Below are 21,049 nucleotides of genomic sequence, written 5' to 3' on the forward strand. Positions count from 1 at the left end.
CTAAAGATTCTGAAGATGGCATATATTAATAACTGGGCAGCATATGCGCAGTATGTCACAGTAGAAGAGCTAGCAGTATGCTGTAAACATTCCCAGTCTGTGACTTTGCAGTCTCCAGTAACAAAACCTCCCTACCAACATATCTGATGTCAAATGTCATCATAAGATCTCCCTATGCTTGCATCTTGTAAGATCTCCTTACATATGCATCTGAGGTTATCATAAGATCTTCCTTTGTGCGCATCCTATGTATGCATCTGAGAATATCATAAGATCTTCCTTTGTGCGCATCCTATGTATGCATCTGAGAATATCATAAGATCTTCCTTTGTGTGCATCCTATGTATGCACCTGAGGTTATCATAAGATTTCCCTACGTATGTATCTGAAGTCATCCTAAGATCTCCCCTATTATACATCTGATATTATTATAAGGTCTCCATGCCTATGCACCTGATGTCTATTGGAGGAGAAGGAGACTGTTTTGTTGCTCTTATGATTGCACCTTTAAGTGACACAGTGTCAAGATTTAGTTGATGTAGCCACCAGATATGATCTTTGGAATATTATATTGCACTGTGTTTCTCTTTTCAGCCTTATCAATGAATCATTAAGAGACCAACTTCTAGTTACTATCCAGAAGACCTTCACTTATACACGAACCCAGGCCCAGCATCTTTTTATGATCCTTATGGAGTGTATGAAAAAAAAGGAGCTGGTAAGCAAATTAAATTAGGCCTTCATTTCTAAATCAGGGATGCTGACACTAAATATGTGGTTGCATTTATTATAAATGACATGTAATTCTAAGTAAAATAGATGATCATACTTTGATACATTGAATAAGCATGTATGAGTCTGCACACAAAAACATTATCTGGTTTTATATTCCCAAAATGTACAGCATATGGCAACAATTGATTTTGATAAATTTACTGGTGGATCCACTGTAAATGTTTTTGCTGTGTGGTGTAAATATAAAGCTAGCTGAAGAATGTATGGTATAATCTAAGTATTAGGGTTCTTTTACTGAATAGATTAAACTAATGGTCTGTTTCTATAGGTAGATGATATGTAGAAGAGAAGTTTGCTCAGGAGTCGGACTGTTCACAAGAGGACATAGATTTTCATTGCTTACTCTTTCTGCAAATGTGTATTACATAGCAGTCTCTGGCTTTATTACTTAATGAGTCATTGACCTCAGAAAGCAAAATTATACCACTCAATGCTTCAGCATTTACTACCCTGGCATGCAAGCAAAAACGGGAGGGGCATGTATGTTGCCTTGTGACAGACTCTCTTTACCTTTTTTCTTTGTCATTGATGTAAAACATCCCTCCATATTTGCCATTTATAGGGCAGATTTTAAATGAAACTTGTCTTAGTTAAAACATGGATGCTGTCACTGCAGCAATTTCTCACTTATTCTGAAAATGTAGTATTCCAAATCTTTTTTTTTTTTTAATCAGTGACCTGGAACAAGTATACAGTTGAGAACTTTTTTTCTGACTTTCGTGATCTACATACTTGTTCTAAGTATTTAACTCAATGTATGGTAGCCAAAGAGTAGGCAACAGTCAGATAACCAGTGTTTATAAAGGAGCATAGCAATGGTAGCTTCATACTTCTCTCAAGAGAAACACGAAGGCTGCTACTACTAAATTCTCCTTTTTTTTTTGTAATGATACATTTCTGGTGGCCATGCTGATTTATAATGTCAATACTTTGAGTCACTGACAAGTATTGGAACTTACTTAGTCTACATACTTGTTCATGGTCAGTGAGTCAAAGTATTGATGATGCAAGCTGGTCAGCATAACAGCTAGCTAACGTGCAGTTTCAAAGGGAGATCAGCAAAGGAACCCTCTTCTTTTCTTTCAAAAAACGTATTACTTTATCTTAAACCTTAATTCAGTAAATTAATTAGCTAATGGATTCAATAGCCTAAAATAAGTTCAACTCAATTTATTTTATGTAAACCCTTAAGGATATACTATATGTGAGAACTTTTTTTTTGTTAAGTTTTTCTACTTTATCTAATTTACATTTATTTCAGACTGTTTACAAACTTCACATCAATCGCAGCTTATATACAGTCATTACGAATGAGCTGAAATCACTTTCAGCACTTGTCTGCACATACTGTATGCTATTGATTGTGCAGGACGTTTCAAAATCACTAATCTATCTTTATTTAGACGTACAGTCCTCTACAAACATAGCTGTCCTGATGAAAAATCACCGGGGATTTTATAGCTATGGCCTTTACTTTTTCCAATAAAACAAATATGTTTTAGTCAATGCTTTGTGCTTCACTGAGAATAGGGAGGCTTTGTAGAACAATATGTCTAGCAAGGTCTCAGAGCTTTATTGATTTATAACATAGCCTTAGAATCCAATAACTGGATTCATTCCTGTGTCCGGCCATGGTGTTGTAACAACATACTGTCAATGTGAAATAAACTAGAAGGTGTTAATATGACATACCTATAGGTCTATTGTTTTAAGTGGGCAATGAAGGGCATTTGCTTCAAGTTCCCCAATACAGGAACTTGTCTTAACAAGAACTATTAAGGGGCATATATATTTATAACTCCCAACTGTCCCTTATTTGGAGGGACTGCCCCCCTTTTAAAAATAAATCTCATTGTCATCTCTTTTAGCTATAGTGTACAGATCTGTATAAATAATTGGACTATTTCGTTTCCAAAATTATTTAAATTGTACTAGACTTTTTCGAATATTGTTATGATTTGTTTTAAATGTTATTATAAAAAATAAAAAATAAAAAGTTAGGTGCCTAAATGGTCAATATTGTACTTTAAATAGACATTGTCATTAGAGGATAATGGAGGCTACAATTGATAAACTCTTCTTTGGGAATGCTAGTTTTCTGTCTGTCATGTTGATGCTTTGGTTTCAATGCCATCTGTGTAGCTTATCTGAAATAAGTATGGAAATAGGAAGGTCTGACACTTTTCTGACACTTTTTTCACATATGGTTATTCTGGTTTTGTGATTCAAAAGTACTTAACTTTACTTTAGTACTTTACTTTAGTACAAAAGTACTTAAAGTACTTAACTTAAAAGTACTTACTAAACCCACAACAGTAAAATCAGGCTATATATGCAGTAAAGTATGCTTGTTATACTGATTGTGGAACCTAGGGGGGTTAATCCTCTGCATTGTATAAAAAGGCTGTTTCTCCTCTGATCCACTCCTCCTTCCACTGTCCCCAATATATGTCCTGATAATACAGAGCCAAGGGGCAGGCTTAATATACTCAGTTTGGTGTGTATTGCTAGAGAGTTTTTTTTTTCTTGGGAGGGTGATAGGACAACTCAGTGCAGACACTGATTGAGGTCACAAGACTGCTATATACTGCTGATGAAAAAAAGATATTTAGTACTTTATATTAACTAAAATAATTGCATTTCCATGTTCTGTCTACTGTGGGAGACCAGATATAGGGAATGTGGGGTCCTGAGTTTAGTAACACTTTAGATCAGTCAACGGCCTGCCTATTGCTAATAGATGTGCCTTTTTCACATCTCAGAAGGTTGAAAGGTATGTGTATAATAAATCAAAATTTCTCCTAGCTGCCAATCAGGATCCTTGTTTTATTTTCATGTTTTCACTACATAAATAAGAGGTAGAAACTAACCATATTAGAAGATGAATTAGTGAAGATGAAAAAGAACACATGCATTTACTTATAAATTTGAATTTTCAAACTGCCAGATTAGTATGCTGATACAATATACTTGGTACAAGCCTGTAAAATTAATTACTATACAGTAAATAGCAACATTTATAAATATATGAACTCACTTAAAGTATCAATAAAGCACTGTAGTTTCATTTTGTAATAATGGGAAATTACAGTAAAACCAGGAGCTGCCATTGCTAACACTTTTCCTATTAATAGCTTCTTTATTAAAGAATTTGGATGTACATAAGCAATAGCAGTAACAGAAAAGTTGCTCAATTTTTATAGTACATGGCGTTAACTCACTTTTAAAGTTATAGACTTCAAGTCTCTTATCTTGAGTTTCAGTCTTTGAGTCTTGGCTTCACTTCCTAGTGGCATAGAGACATTATTTAGCCAGTGACTCACTAGGTAGGGCAACTATTATCGGACTGACAGGCCAGGAGCCTACATCTTTAAAACAAGCAAGTATAAGCATTTGCCATATTTTTCTTTTAATACCTGCCCTTTATAGTTATGTTTTGTTAGGGAGCCCCCAGGTGGCTTTGTGGTGCTAGCATTTCACTTCAGTTAACAATCCTTGACTCTTCGTGGGTTGGAAAAAATGAGGTGCCAGTCAAATTTAGAAAGTTTTACAGAGTTTGCTATAGGACCAATAAACTCAGGGAGAGAGGGATTAGGATACTGGATACCCGAAAAGACCAAATATACACAGACTGGCTTGCTTTACTATTCAGATTGTAGAGCAGCTTCAATACTGCATACTTACTTCTTGGATAAGCTACCAAAGTTTCTTGCACTGTCTCTAAGGCTGGCCATACATTATACAATTTTCTTGTACAATTTTCCTTTAGATTTACCAAAAACATATATAATGAGGTCAAACCTGAACACTTTCAATTTGTATGCAATCAGGCAGGCCCTTGCACTACATAGCTGAAGATAAATCTAAAAGGAAGAAAATTGTATAATGTATTGCCATCCTTACTAACTCTTCTTGACATTCTTCAGGAGCTAAAGTTTCACTTCTGGTGCTCCAGTCCAGGCTAAATTCCTCCAGTTCTTTCCTCAATGCTGCAAGAGAGCTTTCCAAGGTCACTAACATATATTTATGCCCTTCCCCAGCATGTTTCTCTGGCAATAAACCTCTTAGTGGTTTACCAGGGAGACATAAATATTCATAACTTAGGTTTTGTATCCTCTTACACTATTGCCAGGGACACTCCTGAACAGCTGGCAAAAGCAACAATAATGATGACCTTAGGAAAAAACCTGAAAAAAATCAGAACTATAAACTAGAGCTCAAGCTGACTACAGCCCAACCGCACTTAATGTAGGCCAAGGAAATGCCTGCTTAAGGCAAGGTCGTTACATTTATACATTTTAAATAATTGTCAAAATACCTTTGTACTTTATGTACAGTACATGTGACTTTGTAATTGCTGCTTTATGTTTATTTATTAGTTTCATTTATGCATTTTAAAATACGCAAATATGGCCCGGATCTATAGATTTTTGCAAAGCCTAGTTTGTCTGACTGGTTGCTTTGCTTAATGGAGAATTGATATTACGTGTTATAAATAAACTATATTTGGATAATGCAATTCAATATAATTAATAGTGTTACTATTTTTTATCATGCAAACATTTTCTGCAACACATACTTTTACTAAAAACACTGAAACATTTACATTAGTCCAAACCACAAAAGAAGCTTTCAGTCTAATATATTCATTACAGTCATACAAACATTGAGTAGAAACAAATTGGGGCCAATGTGCACATGTGTGCTTGGCTATATTCCTACGTGCAGTGAAAAGGATATCAAAAGGATCCTCCTGAGATTCTTTGTATGGTACTCAGCAGGTGGCACTTGGACAACTTCTCAAAAGAGCCCATTCACTCCGTATGCATTGGGCTGTGCTGGACAGCCTAGACAAGGCAATTTGGCTTCTGTTCTGTTAGTTTAGTTCATGACACTACACTGCAGTAGTATGTGCTAAAAAAAATGTAGGACAAGTTGTACCATTTTTCAGAACAGCCTTCTTAGTTGCATGACAATGAATGAAATGTAATTTTGTAATATTACAGTAGAGTTAAAAAAAAGTTAAAAGAGCAGTAAGTCATTACAAAATATCGCACCTTTACAAAGCACACCATTGGCTGCATTCTGGGCCCTAAAACTGTCTACACCTGCAATAACCTGCTTCCGGGAGTGTCAGATACCCATGCCCCCTGTCACATGCTGTAGCTTACTCAGATCACTTTTTCACTAAAGGACTTATGCCTCATACACACGCAACGATTGTTGGCCGTGAATTTTCGGCCAACGTCCGATCGGCCGATTATCGGCTTGTTAGTATGATGATTCCGACAACCGACTGCCACTTTTCGGCCGAACAAAATCTGGTGTGCATGCTATAAAATGTTTGTTGGCCATCAACAGAACGGCTGATTTTCCATCAGTCAGTACAGATTTCGGCAGACAAAAATCAGATGAGCAAGACTGGGCATGCTCAGAGAAGGAAAAACACACGGAAAGTAAACCAGCACATGACATCACTTCTGAAGTTGGTTGTTGTTGGCCGAGAAAATTTGTGTGCAGTCTAGAGCACATTTCAACCAACACAACAACACTGGACAAAAGACGGCCGATCGGTCGGCCAACAATCGTTGCGTGTGTACGAGGCAGTGTGTTCATATAGGGGTCTGCAGATGGAATTATGGTGTGCAGCAGTGGACACAGACACCTGCTGGAATTGAGTATATCAGTTTATCACTTGCAAATGAGTGTCCATTTGATTTCTGACAGGGCCTCTTTAAAAGACAGGTACTGGATGGGAATAAAATAGCAATGATTTAAGTTTATGATTTTAAAAAAAGTTGAAATAACAAGAAATAACATGGTTCACTTTGAACATCTAGCCTTGCAGAGAGCAATTTATGAAAACTGTTCTTAAATATGATATTTAAAACAATAATAGGTTCACATTACTTCACTTTGGTAACTCACCTTCAGATTGTCCTTAACATGGATTGCAGGTTACCTAACCAAGGATATCAGGTGACATTTTCTTTAGAATTATCATTCTCAGTACAACATGGCAAGATAGCAAGAGTGTCAGGGCAAAGATAAAGATTAACTATGTGGGATGATGTGAATATTGGTAATGAGATGCAGAGCCAAAATGCTGGGGGGGAGAAAGAAGTGAAGTAGAAAAGTACAGTAGTTAATTAGTAATGGTTTGGTATAATGTGATCAAAAGAGGGAAGGACATTGGAACATACTGATCCAGGAATAAATTGGCACGTATTTTTTTAATACTACATATTAGTCACTGAAATGATTCCTTATTAGGAAAGAAACCTTTTATGTTTGGTTTGCTTCAAACATCCAATCATGTGCAACGTAAGTTCCACTTGTATTTGTTTTAATCACCTGGCACATGATTCAATATAAATTTAATTATAAAGTTGACAAAATGGGGCAATATTGACTAAAAATGTCACTTAACCACAATTCACCCAACCTTGCCACCGAGTGTCAACTCCAATTTATAAAAGATTGCTTAAGATAGCTGAAATGTTAACATGCCATGTAAAAAAAAAAAAAAAAAAGAAAAAAAAAATTAGTTCCTTGGAACAGAAGAAGTTGCATTGGGTTTGGTATAGAAAAATCTTTGCAAAAGCATTTTGCAACAATTGCCTTTGTAATTTGGTAAAACATATGTACAAATGTATATTTTGTCATTTTATATTCAACATTTGTTCAAATATAACAAAATGAGCATAAGAAAGCAAAAGGCACAACAGTGTATTAGATAATTATTTTGAGAAAACTTAAGAAAAATAATGAGTATTACTGAAAATTAAAAATAGAGGATCCACTGGGAATTACAATCCACATATGATAAATTACATTAAAGTGACCCAAGATGACCAGATATTTGTAACATTACAACATAATAATGTGTATTATTATTGTTTTTCATTTTCCAAACTCCAGATTACAGTGTTCAGGATGGGATCAGAAGGTCATCAAGATATTGATTTAGCAATCCTCACAGCCTTGCTTAAAGGTAATTATGTGGCACATATACAATAATCATTCCATTCAATTAGATGGTTAAAGTCTCAGACATTTATATCCATTGTAGCCAATGTCTTCATGCATTATTAGTATTATCATGTACAATAATAATGCTTTAATCATATAAGAATGTGTTCATTAACAAAGAACACATTAGATGCCATTGGTACATGCTAACAAATGTCAGCTAATCTAAGTTCACTTTTACTGTGTGTTACCAAAACATTAACTACAAAATAAATGCAAGAACATTAAGCAAGCCAAAAATATTTATGGTTAAATATTTTAGACCTATATGGAAACATGGAGGCAAAAGGGATTGCATGCAGTAGATACAGAAGGGTGACTTAAAATAAAAAAAGGTAATAGGAGTTTTCAGCTAAACTGTTAATTCTTTGTTTAAACAGACATCAACTATTCATTGAAGTTTTCAATCTAAAGCTCAATTGAAATTTTTGCCTTTTTATTTATAATCCTATAACCTTATGTTATTGTTTGCAACAGATTTTTGATTGGAAATGCCCTTAATATTTTTTACTTTTAATGATAATCCTGATTTCTGTCCTCTCCAGCGCTCTGTGTTGGCATAGATGAGTAACAGCTACACCCCTCATCACAAGCATCCTCACACATATTTGTATAGCAATGGAGCCTGGGAAAATTAAAGCATTGCAGAAGGAACCCAGTGTTTCACCTAATATCCTTATAAAGATATCAAATTCAACACTTTTTTTTTTCAGTGTGTTTGAGTAGGGCCATTTGATTATTAAAACAACAAAAACTGACAGTGCTCAGGAGCTAATAAAAGCTGGAGCTGGAGAATGGAAGCGATGATCCACAGGTAATATTCAATGAAAGTGCTGTCATTTTATGCATAACATTTAAAATGATGTATATTCCAACTTACACAAGAAAAACATTACCACACTGGCGCTGGAAGTGATGAGGGCACTGATGGATGAATGGGTCCAGGATATGGTAAGCCATAAAGAGACACCAAACACTGTGGCTGATAGGATGAAACTAGCTGCAGGGGAATCCAAGCTGGACCATGCCGGCAGGATTGGATGCTGTCACTAGAACGCCTGGGCAGAAGCACAGTACCCGTAAAAGGAAAAGCCACTCTGAGCAGTGTGGAATGCATGCATCCCTGTTGCTGTGTCTACGCGTTTTGTGCGCAAATGCTTTTTCAAGTCACGGGATTAGCTACAACCAGAGATTTTTAAACCCAATGTGGGGGCGGGGAGTGGGCAGAGCTGTGCCCAGAATTACCACATCCTGGGCAAAGCTCTGCCCACTCCCCACCCCCCCCATTGGCCTGCTAATCCCGTTGCTTGAAAAAGCACATGCGTGAGAAACATGTAATCACAGCAACAGGGATGCATGCATTCCACCCTGGTCAGATTGGCTTTTCCAGGTACTGGGCTTCCGCCCAGGCGCTCCAGTGACTGCATCCAGACGCGCCACCGTGGTCCGGCTTGGATTCCCCTGCAGCTAATGTCATCCTTGCAGTGTTTGGCGTCTCTTCGCAGCTTACCCTATCCTGGACCCTTTCATCCATCAGTGCCCTTGTCACTTCCAGCGCTAGTGTGGTAACGTTTTTCTTGTGTTAGTTGGAATATACATCCTTTTAAATGTTATAAATAAAATGACAGCACTTTCATTGAATTCTGCCTGTGGATCATTGCTTCCATTCTCCAGCACCAGCTTTTGTATAGCTCCTGAGCACTGTCAGTATTTGTAGACAGAAGCACAGTCAAGCTGTGATTACAACATTGTATTTCTATTGTACATACAATATACACCTATGTGTGGGGGTTTACAATATATAGCGCTTGGAACTTAGCCTTTTTTGTTCCATTTGATTCTCATATTAGGTAATCCTTAGACTATCAAAAGCTGATCTTACACTATACAATCTGATCATACAATCTCCTTTAGATTCGCCATCAACTGTATTGCGAGGGCCTGCTAAATTGGATACAGTTTTAATAAATTGTTTAGGTTTGTGCACATATTACATAGTGTTGGTAAATTTAAAGTGTATATATATATATATATATATATATATATATATATATATATATTTAAAAAGAAGAGAGAAGGTTTATATTCTCAATGCAATGGTTCTTCTACATTACCTAAAATTTAAACAAAAACCCAACAGCTTACTGTATTCAAAGCGATATTAAAGTCTTGTATATTTTTGTTTAAAAACAACAAACATGTTATACCTACCTGCTCTGTGCAGTTAGTTTTGCACAGGGCAGCCCAGATCCTCCTCTTCTCTGGTCCTTTGATGGCGCTCCAGGCCCCTCCCTCCTGCCCAGTGTAGGTTTGCTATGGGGGCACCCAAGCCATGCCGCTGCTCTGTATGTCCATTCAGACACGGATCCATGGTTCAGCCCCAGCCCCTCTCTCTCCTCATTGGTTTACTGATTTTGATTGACAGCAGCGGCAGCCAATGGCACTGCTGTGTCTCAGCCAATCGGGAGGGAGAGTCCTGGACAGCCGAGTCTGTCGTGCAACATCGCTGGATCGAGATGGGGCTCAGGTAAGTATCAGGGGAGGCTAAGGGGGGTTGCTGCACATGATTTGTTTTTTTTTTATCCTAATGCATAGAATGCATTAGGAAAAAAAACTTCTGCCTTTAGAACCACTATCATTTAATATATCATTTTCTTTTAACTATTGAAAAACTTCCCAAAAATAAAACATACTCTTTCTACCACACAAAGTTAAATATATAGTTAAATGGCTATTTCTTGCAGCATGTATTGTATAATGTGAGGCCAAAAAAAAAAAAAACTGAGAATATTCTATTTGGTACTTATTTATGAAATTGTATTTTATTCACGTAATGCCTTTTACTGCTAATTCCACATATCCTTCAATATCAAATGCTTCTTAAATAGCATTACAGTAAGTGTGTAAAAACAGGTGGATTTGTGCTCCCAACTATGACAACTTGACTGTAATAAACTGAGATAACTATAAGCAACTAAATGTGTAGTAACAGAAACAGAAATATGGCAATAGATCCTGGGCAGATTAGAGTATTGCAAAAGGAACCCATTATTTTACCTAATATCCTTGAAGAAATGCAATACCCTATATTCAATTTATTTGAGTAGAGCCATTTGAATATTATATTAGGTGATCCCTATCTAATTGCATTATAGAAGTGCAGATATCATGCATTAGATGCTGGCTGTAGGCAGTATATTTCTCCTTAAGGGTTATAAATGTACCTATGATTTCTATAGCAATCACTTGGAAATTAAACTAAACTTAGTATATTATAAGCTATTGCTTTTTGAAATTCTAAAAACTGTTAAAACTTTGGCAAAAGAGGTTACCATTGTATAGTGCAAATGCACCATACACATTTTAAATATTGTTTTTCTTTTGAATCCCTTGTGAAATAGGTGCCAATGCCTCTGCTCCTGATCAACTAAGTCTGGCGTTAGCCTGGAACAGAGTGGACATTGCTCGGAGTCAGATCTTTATTTACGGACAACAGTGGCCGGTATATATGTTTAACAATAATAATGCTAATATTTTCTTAGAAAAAGTAATGTAGATCTCACGGGTCTAGAAATTAGATCATCATTTTTTTCAAAACTAAGAAGATGTGAAAGTTTGCAGTGCAATTAATATGGGTTTTCATGTTTATTCCCTGTGCTTTAAATTGGTTAGGTGGGGTCCTTGGAGCAAGCAATGCTAGATGCACTGGTCCTGGATAGAGTCGATTTTGTGAAACTACTTATTGAAAATGGGGTTAGCATGCACCGTTTCCTCACCATCTCTAGATTGGAGGAGCTGTACAATACGGTAAGAAAAACAATACTTCATTCTGTAAATGGTTTTTCATTATCTTAACAAATGCCACCCTGAGTTTGATTTACTAAAGAACTATAGGTTATTTACTTATCAATGTAAATTTTCACTTTGCACAGGAATTTTTTCTTAGCTTAGTGAATGAGGAGAAGCTCTGCTACCCTAAATCATCCGTCAACATTTTAGATGTTCCTTGCATGTGATTGGGTATTCTTTGCAAAGTCAATTTTACCACATTAACAAGCCTAAGTTTAAATTTCTACGCAGATCAAAAATTACTTTGCAAAGTGTTCTACTCCTTTAGTACAGTAAATCAACCATATTATGTGGTATTCGGCACTTTGTGGATTACATTGAATCTAAACATGGTAAACATTGTATAATTTAACATTTTGTGGTTCTGACAAAATTGTAAAGGATAACTAAACCCAAGTATATTGCAGCTTACCAGTCCTTAGCTGTTGTAGATGCATTTATTTTCATATTTAAGCTAACATTTTCAACAAGTACAGGACCTATCTGTTAATATTGCTAGAAATGCTGTGTCTTTGGAACTATGCAACAATCAAGTTTGTTATTACATATTTAAGGACTGTGCAGATTGTTTTTCACTCCTAAACAAACCAAAAGGAAGACAATGGTGAATATTGATTCGCTAATGTCACAAGTGGGTGGGTTCAGGGCGCCCTGGGCCAAACCTTTTTTAAGGCAATTAGAACCTTAGACTCTAATCATGTGTTTCAAAAAAAAAAAAAAAATTGAAAGTCTGGCGCCCCACATGGAGATTAGGAGGCGGAGCATGGAGATTAGGGGAGTGGCGCCCCTGTCCCCCTTATGGACCAGCCGCAGCTGGTCAGTGTATTCCCTCCTCCGGCAGTAAATAACTCTCAATTCTGTGTAGAAGGTGATAAGTATTCTTAAAATTCTCGGCAATTAATAGACCTAGCATTCATTTTAAGGCTTAAAGGGTCCTCATTCCAGGAATAGTCAAACTCTTGATAATTATTTGAGAATATAAGTTACTGAAAGTTGCCCAATAAAAAATTAATTTTCAGGATGCACTCTTTACAAAGTGGTTTTAACTGCTTTATTTTTAGTAGATTATTTCAATTTAATTATTTTTTTAAAAAAAAAAAGGTTGATGTATAATTTTTACACACATTAACAACATATCAACAGTATCAAAACCATAGAAGTGGTTAAATTATTACTACCTGATATTGACCTCTACACGGATTCACTACAGCAAGATAAATGTTTGATTGATGTTGCAAATTTAAATGTTTAATTTTCCAGCTCAGAAATGTGCTGTTAGAATGAGTTTTCTTTTCTGTTTATGTAAATGTGACAGAGCCCTAGAAATCTAACAGAATATGTTAGAATTTACTGATGTTCTAGACTGTGAGTACCTTGTACATTTCCCTAGGGGTATATCATTATAATAATCTCTGATTCATACATATTGAGAAATTCTAATTTTAATCATTAAAGCCAAAGTAGACTTGTTGTTGATTGCTGTGCAGAAAAATTATACATGAAGCCAATAAAATTGATGTACATAAAACTGATATAACCTACATACATCAGAAAACTATCCATTCAAATAGCGTTTCTCTATATATAAAAAAAAATGAAAAACGTTCCTCATTTTACAGTATATATGACTTAGAATGTGAGCATAAAATTAAGGAAAATGCCAGACCAAAAAGATCATGAACTTACTGATTTGAAGGAACCAATAAAGTAGCCTTTGCGAGTACAAGTTAACAGGAACATGTATTTGTACTGCCCTGTCATTACGCTGTGTAAGCTTAAAGAAGAACTCCAGCTTTTTCTTCCCAAAACAACAGATACATTGTGTATGTAAATTAATCACATCCACGCTTTACGTTTGTGTGTAACCTACCTCCTTTAGCAGTATACAGCAGGTTTCTATGTCTGTGATGTCACTCCTCCTCCTAGCTGAATTTCAGAGTTCTCTGTCTTCCTTCCTTTTCCAGTCCTGATACTATATCTCCCATGATCCTTTGGGCCTCTGTAGTTTCAGGGCAGGCTATGAGAGTCATTTGTACCAGTTCTAGGAGTTGATGTGGGTGGGTCCTAGACTTACTGTGGGTGTTTCTAGGCCTTCATGTAGGTGATGAATGGTGCAAATGTGTCATACATCCTCCTGTGTCATTCCTGTCCAAATGATAATCTCTTACTGCAAGACTACAGAGGAAGGGCTATTGGAGGTTATTATGAAGATGTATCCTTCATATGTAAATGAATCACTTCACAGAGAGCAGGCATCTGGGATGGCAGGATCTGAGGGGTGGGACTCTCCTTGTTCACATTGATCGGCATATTTAACTGGGCATGTGATCCGTTCAATCCTTCCCAGCAGCAGCACAGTTATCTATCAGAACAGGCTGTGTATAAAGGGGTTTCTTTCTTAAATAATGCTGTGATCTGTGAGACGGGACTTGGGCAGTTATAACTCCTCCTGTAGGTGTGACTGGGCGGGACTGAATGCTAATTAGGATGTATTCAATCCAACCCACCATCAAATCTGTGAAGGAAGTTATCATTTGAAGGGTCTGCAAGACTATAGAGGGGAGTGTTATAGGCTCTAGCTGCTGCAGGAAGTGGCTGTGGAAGGAACAGAGTCTATCAGCAGGATATACAGTGTAACATGATACAAAACCACAACTAAACCCAGAATAACAGGGGATCTGCAGACAACTGAGCAACATGGTACAGAGGTATGATCTATGCTGGGACTGATCATTCCATTCAGTTCTAGTGAAAATAAAGTTGGAATTCAGCTCTAAACATACATATAGAGGGTGATTGCTGCCAATTTTGATGATGCATTGCTCCACAGTGCATATAGCATTAGAGGTCAGTGTGGGGTTGCTGACCTCTTTACGTGAAAGTCTAGTATATCCAAACTGCCTTTGCAATACTGCTGGTCTGCATTGTACTGTAATGACTTATGTCAGAAGTGTTATTTTTATGTTGTGGTCCCAGATATGAGTTCTCTGGGATCCCATCTGTGGGTTTTCTGGCATCTCATCTATTTATTTTGGGATATTTACAACATATTTTAGTCCACAAGTAGTGCATCTAGAACTTATGTCACCCATACATTTGAGATGATAGATACTAGATCTGCCTGGTTTTGCAAGATTGGACAACAATTTCATATCTCTGGGAACTCCAGCTGCACATCTGCCCACCCTGATCCTCTATTATCTACGGGCAAACATATGTGGCAGGATAAGGGAAATGAATGGCTGTGTGTAATATAGCATTACTATATATCTTCAATCCTTATACATTCTTTATTCTGTTGTGGTTCACGCTATGCATGACAATTAGGTTAGATGTTTCTACTGAACAAGCAATACTGGCTTCATTCTATACCAGTGGCTGATAATGGAATATTTATTTTGGTGTGCATGTTTTAAAGCTGAAGTTTAGCTAAAAATTATTATCTAATTCTACAGCTTTAGTGGCTTAACTTACCTGTAATGAAGTATGACCCCAGCTTTGGGTCGTCTCCAAGCTAAATTCAATAGAAAGGATCCCCAATAGAGACCAGCCCCCTCCTTCCTCTTCTTCTCTTGAGAAAAGTTATTTTATTGTCTTCGCTGCCCAGAATACATTCTCTGAATGGGGGAGACTGATGAATGACAATTTTTTTCTCGCCGTTAGGAAATCTGTGCGGGACATACTTCTTCACAGGAAAGTTAGGTCAGTAAAGCTGTAGGGCTAAAAATTATTCTTAGCTAAACTTTATCTTTAGGTAACCAACACACAGTCCTAATCTGTCAATATTCCATAATCTATGTGTATAAAATTACTTTTGTGGTTCACTGATATTTGTAATTTATGATGGGCACTAAAAATCCATTGGTATGATGGCTGAATTTATATCTGAAGAAAGACATAAGGGTTGATCTAATAAAACTGGAGAGTGCAAAATCTCTGGTGTAGCTCTGCATAGAAACTAATCAGCTTCCTTTTTTATTTTGATCAAAGCTTATTTGAACAAGCTGAAGTTAGAAGCTGATTGGCTACCCTGCACACTTGCACCAGATTTTGCACTCTACAGTTTTATTAAATCAACCTAATAGTTTTTCTTCTATTGTACCAGCTTGACCAATGCAGAGGTCCACTTCAAATGCAGAACACATCAATGTTTTATAAATAGCCATAGACAATTATTGAACAAGTTGCGTTAAACAGCCAAATTTTATAGTGTATAAGCAACTAGTCAGGGTAATCCATAAACTGTTTCTCTATTATTAACTATGAAGAGTTTATTTAAACTATATAACAGTAGAGTAGATCAGCACAGGTTTAAAATGTAAACACATTGTTATGTAAAAGGGGCTATTACTACATGAAACTTAAGCTGGGTACACACACAGCAACTTTTTTTTTTCAAATTGTACAGATTCCTGCATCCACACAAGCAATGTGGGTTACATTCATCTCCTCCACTGCGCTATTGTATTTTAACAGTGGCGACTCCTCCACTTTAGATTAGAAAACACTAATCAGCGCTGCAACCCTAGTCTGCAGTGGCTAACTGAATCCTGTTTTTCCAGCAGGGTAATTTGACAGAAACTAGTGTAATGATTAGCTTCTGTTGAACAAAGAGGGCTACACACATATCGGGACCCCCTTCCACCACATGCAGAAGTGATTGAGTTGGTAATTAGCCACTTGGATCACTTCTGCCTGAAAGGGAATCGCCGATTGAAAGAATACATACCTGGATGATGCCTGTAGGTGCAGGCATACCACTGAAACAGTATAACCACTGAAACAGGGGGGAGGTCCATGGACGTCCTCCTGGCGGGAAGTGGTTAACATCAATTTTCCAAACAACTGAATCACCCAAGCGCTTACTCTGATGGGAATGGTAGGCTTGCTGCTCTCCTCAGGAGGGGAACTCCAAACAAAGTGCACATGAAAGAGAAAAGGAGGCACGAATACCTAGTGCATTAACATTGGACACCTTTAAAACTTTTATTAAATTGCCAAAAACATACTCACAGACATGAAGAGCAAAAATCGCATAGAATGAGTCCACCGCATGTGGAAATGAACCTGTCCCTGTACTTGGACTTAGAGCTCTGAGGAAGGGAGCTTGCCTCCCGAAACACGTCAGTGGTCCAAGTACAGGGACATGTTCATTTCCACATAAGGTTGACTCATTCTATGCGATTTATGCTCTTCATGTCTGTGAGTATGTTTTTGGCATTTTAATAAAAGTTTTAAAGGTGTCCAAGGGTAATGCACTAGGTGTTCACGCCTCCTTTTCTCTTTCATGGGAAGTGGTTAACATGTCCATATCTCTTCTGCTTTTATTCATTCTTTTTGATAAAGAGTGAAACATCTTTGCAATAGTTCTGCATGTAATTCATGTTTATGTTCCCACTTAAATAATGGTTTACCAGAACTGCTGCAGACCATGTGCAAAAGTATTCAGTAGATGTTGGACCGGTCAGGTCTTTCAGTACATAGTGTTTCTATGACCTGTTTGCTTCTATGCTAATTTTTTTTTCTAATTTTACTGTATTTCAGAGACATGGGCCATCAAATACATTATACCATTTGGTCAGGGATGTCAAGAAGGTAAGCATTAGCTCCCGAGCAAGGTAATATTTGTATTTGTTTGTAGATCCTAGAAACTCTTTGTTTTGCATGAGCTTTTCTGATGTGATTTATGTTTCTATGTATCTATTTTGTTTACCACCTCAATTCAAAACACTCATCTCAATCAACATTATTTTCAAGTGCTTTCATTGTATGTATCAAGATGTTTGTCACTTTTTCCTGTTTACCATCATTAAAAAAAAAAAAAAGAATTCTTACAATTACGCAGATATAGGTTGCATTATAATGAATTGATGAAATAGTAGTCAAGAAGTAGATGTTTGGCTAAGTCTTCTCATGATGACAACATACTGCCATCTTGTTGTAAATAAAGCCAATGCTGATGATGCACATATGTGTTATCAACATTGTCTGTTTTAATATATATAGCCCAAATAGCTCATTAGCAGGGATTAAATGGCAGTGGGACCCTAATCCTAAATGTCCTACATATTTAAAATGTATTTACTAATAACATATCAAACAATGTCATTTTTACTGCATAGTAACACCAGAGCATTGTACATTCCTTAATCATTTGGTGGTTGTGACTAAAAAGTCACAAAACCAAAATAATTTAGGTCAATAAGGACTTGTTCATCACAGTATATAAAATTTTCAAACATCATCATGAAATATTCAAACTAAGAGCCATTTCCAGTACATTTGGCATCTTATGTGAATGTGACGCAGAAAATTGCTATTAGGTCAAGCTCAAAATAAGAAGGATTTTATATTCCACTGAGCTGTACTAGCAATCCCTAAGGCAAAGTTTATTTCTTTAATGGCCTACTCAGCTTGGTATCCTTATGACTTCAGCTTAGTATAGCATATAATAGATAGCGATGGCCATTAGGATAATAATAGCAATGGTGTTAAATAAGCTAATGACAAAATATGGACATTTTCTTTTTTCTACCCTGATAATATTCTCGATACATATCACTATGTGTTGTTCTCACATATGCACCATCAAAGATATTTTGGTTTTAGTGATAGTAACTATAGATGCTTTTTTCAAACACATCTTGTTAGTAAGTTAAGATAAGCTGGAAAGATTTGTGAGACTTACAAACTTTTTTGCCATAGAATTTAATATAATATGATAAATGTGTATTTTGTAATGTATAATACACAATATCTTTACAATGCCCATTAAGCAATCAGTGGTATGCAATATTATGGTATCAACTGACTGAAATGCATATTTTTTTTTTACTTACAAAATCAGCCAGTGTATAAAAACTGTAATGTTCACAAATCACATACTGATGAATACAAACTATTTATTGTTTGCTAAGTGTTCTATAAATGTTAATACTGCCACAAAAGGGTAATTTATAAAGCAGGAAAAGTATAGATTCATAAGGCAAAGTTGTTTTTTTTAAAATAAGTTTTGCCTAGGGAGGCATATTCACTTTTACACTTTGGGTTTTGTCTGCTGCATGATTATTACAGGCTAAAATTAATAAGAGAATGCTGAGGTATCACTTTCCAGTAATTTACAGGAAACGATTAGTTTACTATGGTTTTTAATTCTAGAGTAGGAAAGCTTGCAGTCCAAAATCTCCATCATCCAAAAGACCAAAGCCACAGAATTAAAACAAAGCAAGGGGTTGCTTTTCAGAAATTATCATTTTAATGGCCCCCACCAACAGTTATCTTAAATCTATTTTTCTGGAAATCAAGTGTATAGCTCAAAGCCCTGCAAGCTACCAGGAACATATATCTACTATAATTAGAGGAGTAACTAGAAATCATAGAATAGTCATAGCACAATTCTAATTGGACCCCCATACCCTTAATCCAAATATAAGGTAGAAATACACTGTCTTAATAAAACATTTTTTTTTAAAAAAACTTGTGACCATTTTCTGACTATTTTGCTCCTCTAAAAATCAAATTTATATTTTAGGTGGGTGACAGCTTTATGTCACCTTAATAAAAGCCTCCTTTAGTTGCAGCCTAAAATGCTTTCCTAAAAACAATTTCCTTTAAGTTTACATTGGTGGTCATTGTTACTTCATGCCACCTTTATAAAAAAAATATTGCTTTAGTTTGGTGGTCTGTGGTGCCTTATGCCTGAAAACAAAACCCCCTACAATGGTGATCATGCTATCCTATGCCCATGATATCATATGCCTCTCCTGTAATACCCTGCTTTACAGTGGTGATTTTTGTAACCTCGTGCCCCCTAATAATAAGTCACTTTACAACTGGAGACAGTGGCTGCCTAGAATGCACAACAATTATTTTGACTGGATCATTGAACTTGCTTGACCACTTTCATTTATCTATATCTTTATAGACCTTGCTTTGTGCACTGGTGCAAATCATTTGGTGGAGGGGGCAATATGGTTTGGGGTTGTTTTTCAGGGGTTGGGCTTAACCCCGTAGTTCCAGTGAAGGGAATTCTTAGGGCATCAGCATACCAAGACATTTTGCACAATTTCATGCTCCCAACATTGTGGGAACAGTTTGGGGATAGCCCCTTCCTGTTCCCACATGGCTGCGCACCAATGCACAAAGCAAGGTCTAAAATAAAAAATGGATGAGCGAGATTGGGGTGGAGGAACTTGGCTGGCCTGCACAGGATCCTGACATCAACCCGATAGAACACCGTTTGGATAAATTACAGTGGAGACTGCAAGCCAGGCCTACTCGTTCACATCAGTGCCTGACCTCACAAATGCGCTTCTAGAAGAATGGTCAAACATTCCCATAGACGCACTCGTCAACCTTTTAGACAGCCTTCCCAGAAAAGTTGAAGCTGTTACAGCTGCAAAGGGTGGGCCAACTCAATATTGAACCCTATGGACTAAGACTGGGATGCCATTAAAGTTCATGAGTGTGTAAAGGAGGGCGCCCCAATACTTTTGGTAATATAGTGTATATATATATATATATATATATATATATATATATATATATATATATATATATATATATATATATATATATATATATATATATATATATATATATACAGTGCCTTGCGAAAGTATTCGGCCCCCTTGAACTTTTCGACCTTTTGCCACATTTCCGGCTTCAAACATAAAGATATAAAACTGTAATTTTTTGTGAAAAATCAACAACAAGTGGGACTCAATCATGAAGTGGAACGAAATTTATTGGATATTTCAAACTTTTTTAACAAATAAAAAACTGAAAAATTGGGCGTGCAAAATTATTGGGGACTGGGAAGTAGGCACTGTCAGAGAAAGCCGGATGGGTCCAATGCCTTCTGATTTGAATGGGATCCGCCCCTGCCAGTTTGAAGGGAGCAAGAAAACTGGGAAAAGACGGTTAGTATTGCTCCTGGATGTAATTGGTAAGGAATTTGGATGGCGGTGGGTGGGCTTTTCCTCCTGGGTTGAATCTGGCCTTGCAAAAGGCTTGTCCCCAGTTGAAGGCAGGCTTCTCCCTAAGCTGTCTACGTTCCAAGCCTCCTGGTAGGTAAGGGCTACACCGGGTCTGGGCGGGGGCAGAGACCAAAAAAGCCTGTGGTGTACGTGCCCCTGGGGTGGCAGCCCAGGGGTACCTTAATTCTCACCGGTGAGGGGCAGTTCACCCGAGGTTTTTGGCACCTTGGTCACTGCACCACACACACTTTTTCCGCACCTGCCTCTTGGGACAGGCCATTTGGCCAGCACCAGAGGAATTTTTTATTCCTGGCCGGGGGGCCTGTCAAGGTCTTGCACTTTGACACTACCCAGCACTTCTCCACTTCCCTTTCCCCACTCATTTTTCTTTGTTG

The 21,049-nt window shown here is 36.9% G+C and overlaps 1 protein-coding gene across 3 annotated transcripts in view; it reads left to right on the forward strand.

The window, feature by feature from the left end:
* The window catches only part of TRPM3 (transient receptor potential cation channel subfamily M member 3), a 552,760-nt gene that overhangs the window by 354,406 nt on the left and 177,305 nt on the right, over positions 1 to 21,049 (forward strand). For all 3 annotated transcript variants that reach the window (XR_014225124.1, XM_082252764.1, XM_082252765.1), the window contains exons 8-12: positions 595 to 718; positions 7,717 to 7,789; positions 11,229 to 11,329; positions 11,500 to 11,634; positions 17,221 to 17,271. Coding sequence is in view for 2 of the 3 variants with exons in the window: in XM_082252764.1 (XP_082108890.1) it covers positions 595 to 718; positions 7,717 to 7,789; positions 11,229 to 11,329; positions 11,500 to 11,634; positions 17,221 to 17,271 (484 nt within the window). In the remaining variant the exon portion in view is untranslated. The remainder of the gene's footprint in view (positions 1 to 594; positions 719 to 7,716; positions 7,790 to 11,228; positions 11,330 to 11,499; positions 11,635 to 17,220; positions 17,272 to 21,049) is intronic.

This window comes from Pelophylax lessonae (genome assembly GCF_965119305.1).
Source record: "Pelophylax lessonae genome assembly, chromosome: 1".
NCBI lineage: Eukaryota > Metazoa > Chordata > Amphibia > Anura > Ranidae > Pelophylax > Pelophylax lessonae.